The 7542-nt window shown below is 37.6% G+C and overlaps 1 protein-coding gene across 1 annotated transcript; it reads right to left on the reverse strand.

Annotated features, from left to right (window-relative positions):
- Positions 1-4801: 4801 nt before the first annotated feature.
- On the reverse strand, positions 4802-5675 carry LOC126936173 (olfactory receptor 4A8-like). The gene has a single exon (XM_050758639.1). The coding sequence runs from the start codon at positions 5654-5656 to the stop codon at positions 4802-4804; it is 855 nt and encodes a 284-aa protein (XP_050614596.1). The 5' UTR covers positions 5657-5675.
- Between the last annotated feature and the right edge of the window lie 1867 nt (positions 5676-7542).

A 7542-nucleotide genomic window follows, 5' to 3' on the forward strand; every position in this document is an offset into this window, starting at 1 on the left:
GAATGAAATGAAGCAAGAAGAGAAGTGTGGAGAAAAAAGAGTAAAAAGAAATGAACAAAGCCTCCAAAAAGTATGGGATTATGTGAAAAGATCGAATCTACATCTGATTGGTGTGCCTGAAAGTGATGGGGAAAATGGAACCAAGTTGGAAAACACTCTTCAGGATATCATCCAGGACAACTTCCCCAACCTAGTAAGGCAGGCCAACATTCAAATCCAGGAAATACAGAGAATGCCACAAAGATACTCTTCGAGAAGAGCAACTCCAAGACACATAATGTCAGATTCACCAAAGTTGAAATGAAGGAAAAAATGTTAAGGGCAGCCACAGACAAAGGTCGGGTTACCCACAAAGGGAAGCCCATCAGACTAACAGCAGATCTCTCCGCAGTAACTCTACAAGCCAGAAGAGAGTGGGGGCCAATATTCAACATTCTTAAAGAAAAGAATTTTCAACCCAGAATTTCATATCCAGCCAAACTAAGTGTCATCAGTGAAGGAGAAATAAAATCCTTTACAGATAAGCAAATGCTTAGAGATTTTGTCACCACCAGGCCTGCCCTACAAGAGATCCTGAAGGAAGCACTAAACATGGAAAGGAACAACAGGTACTAGCCATTGCAAAAACATGTCAAAATGTAAAGTCCATCGATGCTAGGAAGAAACTGCATCAACTAGCGAGCAAAATATCCAGCTAATATCATAATGACAGGATCAAGTTCACACATAACAATATTAACCTTAAATGTAAATGGACTAAATGGTCCAATTAAAAAACACAGACTGGCAAATTGGATAAAGAATCAAGACCCATCAGTCTGCTGTATTCAGGAGACCCATCTCACATGCAGAGACACACATAGGCTCAAAATAAAGGGATGGAGGAAGATCTACCAAGCAAATAGAAAACAAAAAAAAAGCAGAGGTTGCAATACTAGTCTCTGATAAAACAGACTTTAAACCATCAAAGATCAAAAGAGACAAAGAAGGCCATTACATAATGGTAAAGGGATCAATTCATCAGGAAGAGCTAACTATCCTAAATATATATGCACCCAATACAGGAGCACCCAGATTCATAAAGCAAGTCCTTAGAGACTTACAAAGAGACTTAGACTCCCATACAATAATAATGGGAGACTTCAACACTCCACTGTCAACATTAGACAGATCAACGAGACAGAAAGTTAACAAGGATATCCAGGAATTGAACTCAACTCTGCACCAAGCGGACCTAATAGACATCTACAGAACTCTCTACCCTAAATCAACAGAATATACATTCTTCTCAGCACCACATCACACTTACTCCAAAATTGATCACATAGTTGGAAGTAAAGCACTCCTCAGCAAATGTAAATGAACAGAAATTTTAACAAACTGTCTCTCAGACCACAGTGCAATTAAACTAGAACTCAGGACTAAGAAACTCAATCGAAACCGCTCAACTACATGGAAACTGAACAACCTGCTCCTGAATGACTACTGGGTACATAACAAAATGAAGGCAGAAATAAAGATGTTCTTTGAAACCAATGAGAACAAAGATACAACATGCCAAAATCTCTGGGACACATTTAAAGCAGTGTGTAGAGGGAAATTTATACCACTAAATGCCCACAAGAGAAAGCAGGAAAGATCTAAAATTGACACCCTGACATCACAATTAAAAGAACTGGAGACACAAGAGCAAACACATTCAAAAGCTAGCAGAAGGCAAGAAATAACTAAGATCAGAGCAGAAATGAAGAAGATAGAGACACAAAAAACCCTCCAAAAAAATCAATGAATCCAGAAGCCGGTTTTTTGAAAAGATCAACAAAATTGATAGACTGTGAACAAGACTAATAAAGAAGAAAAGAGAGAAGAATCAAATAGACACAATGAAAAATGATAAAGGGGATATCACCACCAACCCCACAGAAACACAAACTACCATCAGAGAATACTATAAACACCTCTACACAAATAAACTAGAAAACCTAGAAGAAATGGATAATTTCCTGGACACTTACACTCTCCCAAGACTAAACCAGGAAAAGTTGAATCCCTGAACAGACCAATAGCAGGCTCTGAAATTGAGGCAATAATTAATAGCCTACCAACCAAAAAAAACACTCCAGGACCAGATGGATTCACAGCCGAATTCTACCAGAAGTACAAGGAGGAGTTGGTACCATTCCTTCTGAAACTATTCCAATCAATAGAAAGAGGGAATCATCCCTAACTCATTTTACGAGGCCAACATCATCCTGATACCAAAGCCTGACAGAGATACAACAAAAAAAGGAAAATTTTAGACCAATATCCCTGATGAACATCGATGCAAAAATCCTCAACAACATACTGGCAAACCGAATCCAGCAGCACATCAAAAAGCTTATCCACCATTATCAAGTGGGCTTAATCCCTGGGATGCAAGGCTGGTTCAACACACGCAAATCAATAAACATAATCCAGCATATAAACAGAACCAAAGACAAAAACCACATGATTATCTCAATAGATGCAGAAAAAGCCTTTGACAAAATTCAACAGCCCTTCATGCTAAAAACTCTCAATAAATTCGGTATTGATGGAACATATCTCAAAATAATAAGAGCTATTTAGGACAAACCCACAGCCAATATCATACTGAATGGGCAAAAACTGGAAGCATTCTCTTTGAAAACTGGCACAAGACAGGGATGCCCTCTCTCACCACTCCTATTCAACATAGTGATGGAAGTTCTGGCTAGGGCAATCAGGCAAGACAAAGAAATAAAGGGTATTCAGTAAGGAAAAGAAGAAGTCAAATTGTCCCTGTTTGCAGATGACATGATTGTATATTTAGAAAACCCCATTGTCTCAGCCCAAAATCTCCTTAAGCTGATAAGCAACTTCAGCAAAGTCTCAGGATACAAAATCAATGTGCAAACATCACAAGCATTCTTACACACCAGTAACAGACGGAGAGCCAAATCATGAATGAACTTCCATTCACATGGGAATGAATAAAAACTGCAAACCTCTTCAAAAATAAACATTTAAAATACATAACGGATATACTGTATTTAGGAATTAGAAAACCCAGTGTTACTGAGATGTTAATTCAAGATGATTATGGATCCAACTTAAAATGAATAAAACTACAATATGCTCTTTTTGATATGTTCCTTCATCTAAAGGGATAGTAAGAGGAACCCGTGTTGCATCTCTTACTGTCATCCCTTCCAATACACTTTAAATGTGAATTAAGTTATCCTGCATTTCATAAAACTCAGTTATCAGCTGAATAAGACAGTGACTTCAGTCGTTGCCACACAAAACAGAAGAAATACCCAGCCAACAACTGCCTGAATTCCTGACTCACAAAATTTTGAGATAAAATAAAATGATGGTTGTTTGAAATCACAAAAACTGTGGAGCCCTGTACCATATATGAAGACAGGACCAGAATAAAAAGTGGCACCTCAAGGTGTGGTGTTTCCATAACAACAATTTAAAGTGTACGGGCCGGGCGCGGTGGCTCAAGCCTGTAATCCCAGCACTTTGGGAGGCCGAGATGGGCGGATCACGAGGTCAGGAGATCGAGACCATCCTGGCTAACACGGTGAAACCCCGTCTCTACTAAAAAATACAAAAAAAACTAGCCGGGCGCGGTGGCGGGCGCCTGTAGTCCCAGCTACTCAGGAGGCTGAGGCAGGAGAATGGCGTGAACCCGGGAGGCGGAGCTTGCAGTGAGCTGAGATCCTGCCACTGCACTCCAGCCTGGGCGGCAGAGCGAGACTCCGTCTCAAAAATAAATAAATAAATAAATAAAGTATATGGAACTGGCTTTAGTATATAAAACTAAGGGCCCCCGGGATATTGTATGTAAAGGCTGAAAATACAGACATAACTGTTTTGGAGGCTGTAAAAAAAGTGAGTTTCTATCTAGTGATGAAAACATTTAGTAATTCTGTCACCTATAGTAAGGCAGAAATTTTTAAAAATGTCCTTTAATGAATAGGTGGATTTGACTAAAATTTCCAAATAGAATATTGAAAGTTACAGCTGTTTATTATAGCATTGTATCTCATAAGAAGTCAGATTTTTTAAATGATACTACTTAAAAGATTAACTGTTATATTTTCAGACAGAATTTACAAGAAACATAAAACAGTCAGAACTTGCTGGTTTCAAAGATGAAAATGGTTTCCCTTTCCAGTCTCTGCAAAGAGCTAAGTACTCTGACAGTAAGAGAGGTCATCCAAATAAAAGTCGTTTCCAACTTGTGGATGTACAGACACCATGAATAGACTTCAGAAAATTTTAATGGTGTGTATCATCAGTACCTTAAACTAGACAAACATCATTCTAGATTCTTAAGAGTATTATCTGACTGCACATAGAGTTTCAGCTCAAGTCTGAGAAGGGCTAGTTTCAAAGATATTTGTGAATATGGTGCTTGTATATTCCACAAAGTCTTTAAATAAATTACACAGAAGGAAGCACCATAGCCTTCCCTTTTGAACAGGAGCATCTATTTTAATTACCTATTCCTCCCTTTCTCCACTCTGTGGTGGGAATACAGGAGAAATGTCCTGTCTCAATAGATGTGTAATAGAGAAAATACATAATTTAAAATGTACACAATAGGACCTGCACCCAAGCAGCCCCACTCTCAGTTCTGGATATAGAGGTTGAAATCTTGAACTTCAAACAGATGCCATGATGGGATGACTTCTTAATTGAGCTTGGAGCATCTAAATCCTGTCTTCCCACTTTGGGATCACAAGAGTTTTTCTATAGCATTTCTCATCTCTGAATTTCTCAATGTTTATATAAAAGGGTTCAACATGGGTGTGATAACAGAATAAAACACAGTCAGGAATTTATCAATAGGAAAGTTTGAAACAGGTCTCACATATAGGAAAATACAGGAAACAAAAAACAGGACAACCATGGTAATGTGGGAGCTGCAGGTAGACAGGGCTTTACGCCTCCCTTCCTGACTGTAAGTTTTAAGGGAGTTTAGGATGGCCCCATAGGAGATTAGCAGAAGGATGAAGATGACCTTACACATTGCTCCACCATTGAAAACCACCATAAGGCCTATAAAGTAGGTGTCAGTGCACACCAGTTCCAATAATGGGTACATGTCACAGACAAAGTGGTCAATGACATTGGGGCCACAGAAAGGCAGACTGTACACAACTAAAATTTGAAACGCAGAATGCACAAAACCTCCAGTCACAGCCAACACCAAGAGAAGGATGCAAACCTGTCGATTCATGATGGTCAAATAGTGCAGTGGCTTAGAGATGGCCACATAGCGATCACAGGCCATCACCACCAGAAGGAAGACCTCAGTACCACCAAACAAGTGGTCTATAAACAGTTGGCCCATACAAGCTGGGAAGGAAATAGTCTTTTTATCACAGAGTAAGTCTACAATCAATATGGGAGAAATGGTGGTGGAATACACAGCATCTACAAATGATAGGCAGGCAAGGAAGAAATACATTGGGGAGCCCAAGGAAGGGCTGGAAATAATAGTCACCACAATGAGTAGGTTCCCCACTATGGTCACAATATATGTGAGTAAAAACATGACTAATAATGCTTTTTGCACACCAGGATCCTGAGAGAAGCCCAGGAGGACAAATTCTGTAATATTGTTATTCTGTCTCATTTACTCTTCTTTCAGACTTGTATCAGAGGTGAGAGCTCAGGAGAACAGAACCTGTAATGGAATAATGAACAGGAATATGATCACATCCATTGTGTCACAGAGCACATCTTCATTGTCATATCCTCAATAGTGATTTACACACAATAAACATGCAGTAAGTCTCTCTTGTGTTTCTCATCCAAAGAGTCCATCTTCCCTTGACAATTCTATTTCTCCACAAATAGTTTAGTTTCTTCAACAGGTAAAGGCTTCTACCTCTAAGTTTTAGTGAATATTCTATATAGAAGAAGTGTTAAAGTCCCAAAAGCCATTCACACATTTTATAACTTATTTAAAACATTTTTCTTGCCACAGAATTCAGCTATGATGAATAGGCAACAGGTTCTTGGTCTCAAATAACCTACTCTCTGCTTGTGGTAATAAACTCTAAATAAATAAATTGACATAGATTTAGTCATTTGTGTTTGTATGTGTAGTATCTTTATAATATGATCTGTGCAAGAATAACATCTTCTGAAATACGTCACTCAGTACTCTGGCCTTCTACTAATAGACCTTCATTCCTTCATGCCTCGAAGTATGTTCAGTCTTTATTAGTCTTTCATTAAATGTCAGAAGACATGACTCTGAAATGTATAAATAGCTATGATATTATTTATCACATTGTTCCCTGTAGTGATTACTTGGTCTGACTTCTTGTCCAACTCATAAGGAGCTGTGATTCTCTCCATTTTATCCTTGCCTATACCCCAATTTTTTTCACCACTTACATACAATATCTTAATTTTAATTAATTTGAACTCAAGTGAACTAACTCATGACTATCACCAACTAACAAATATGCCGTGTTTTTTTTTATGAATTCTTGAGATGAGCTAGGCAGTGAGAGAGGAGAAAATAGATGCTGTAGAAAGAGGTACAGAACAGTGGGACATGGTTTTATTCATAACACTATTTAGACACCAAGAGTACTCAAAAATAGAATCTTAGTTACCAAATTCCAAAAAGAAGCATATTCTAAGAGAAATTCCAAATTCTGTGTAAGAAGGCACGGATTTGAGCCATTTGAATGCACTGGAAAACAATGGGATTAAATTTGAGAAATTCAGAATCCTTTCTAGTCAACTATCTACAGAATTATTAGTGCACCTCTCCTTTATGGTATTCTGCTGACAATTTTTTTTCTTTTTTTATAAATATATAATAAAAATTTCCAAGCTCATGACTGGTACATGAAAAATGGTAGTCTGTGGGACAATGGGTTTTTTTATTACAGTGAGTACTGACTATAAGCTTCTCACTGAGTATGTACCTATTTAAGATCCAAGACATCCTCAAAGAGAAAGTATAGCGTGTTGTGAATAATGTGGACACTGGAGCCACGTTTCTTCAGCTACAACCTCATGTTCACCATTTTTTATGAGACCTTGGGCCATTTACTAAAGCTCTCTGACCCTTACTTTCATCATTTGTAGAATGGGAATCCCAATAGTCCTTACCTCTTAATTGCTTAATTTTCAGCAATTAATTTTGAACTCAATGAACTAACTGTTGATTTATAAAAGAAAGTAAAGTGCCTAGAACACTGACTGGCACCTATTAAGGACTCAATCAATTATAGTTATTATCAGTGTTATTGAATGCTTCACTTTGAAGATAGAACAAATCATGTGAATCTTTGCCAACTTGGAAAGATTTATAGACATAATCTAAGTTAAAAAGAATAAAACACTTATAATTCAGGGAAACCTTTTGGGGCACACAATAAAATTGTATGTCTTAGGAATTACATATTTAATTATGTATGAGTAGTGATTTTACCATAATAAAATATACCTTAATGAGAAGCAAGCAGAATTCTAGGAAAAAAAAGTTGAACTGATCAT

Source organism: Macaca thibetana, chromosome 14, assembly GCF_024542745.1.
Source record: "Macaca thibetana thibetana isolate TM-01 chromosome 14, ASM2454274v1, whole genome shotgun sequence".
NCBI lineage: Eukaryota > Metazoa > Chordata > Mammalia > Primates > Cercopithecidae > Macaca > Macaca thibetana.

What these genes read in the sequence shown, in the direction of transcription:
- LOC126936173 (XM_050758639.1), bottom strand. Translation starts at nt 5,656, where the DNA reads ATGAGACAGAATAACAATATTACAGAATTTGTCCTCCTGGGCTTCTCT.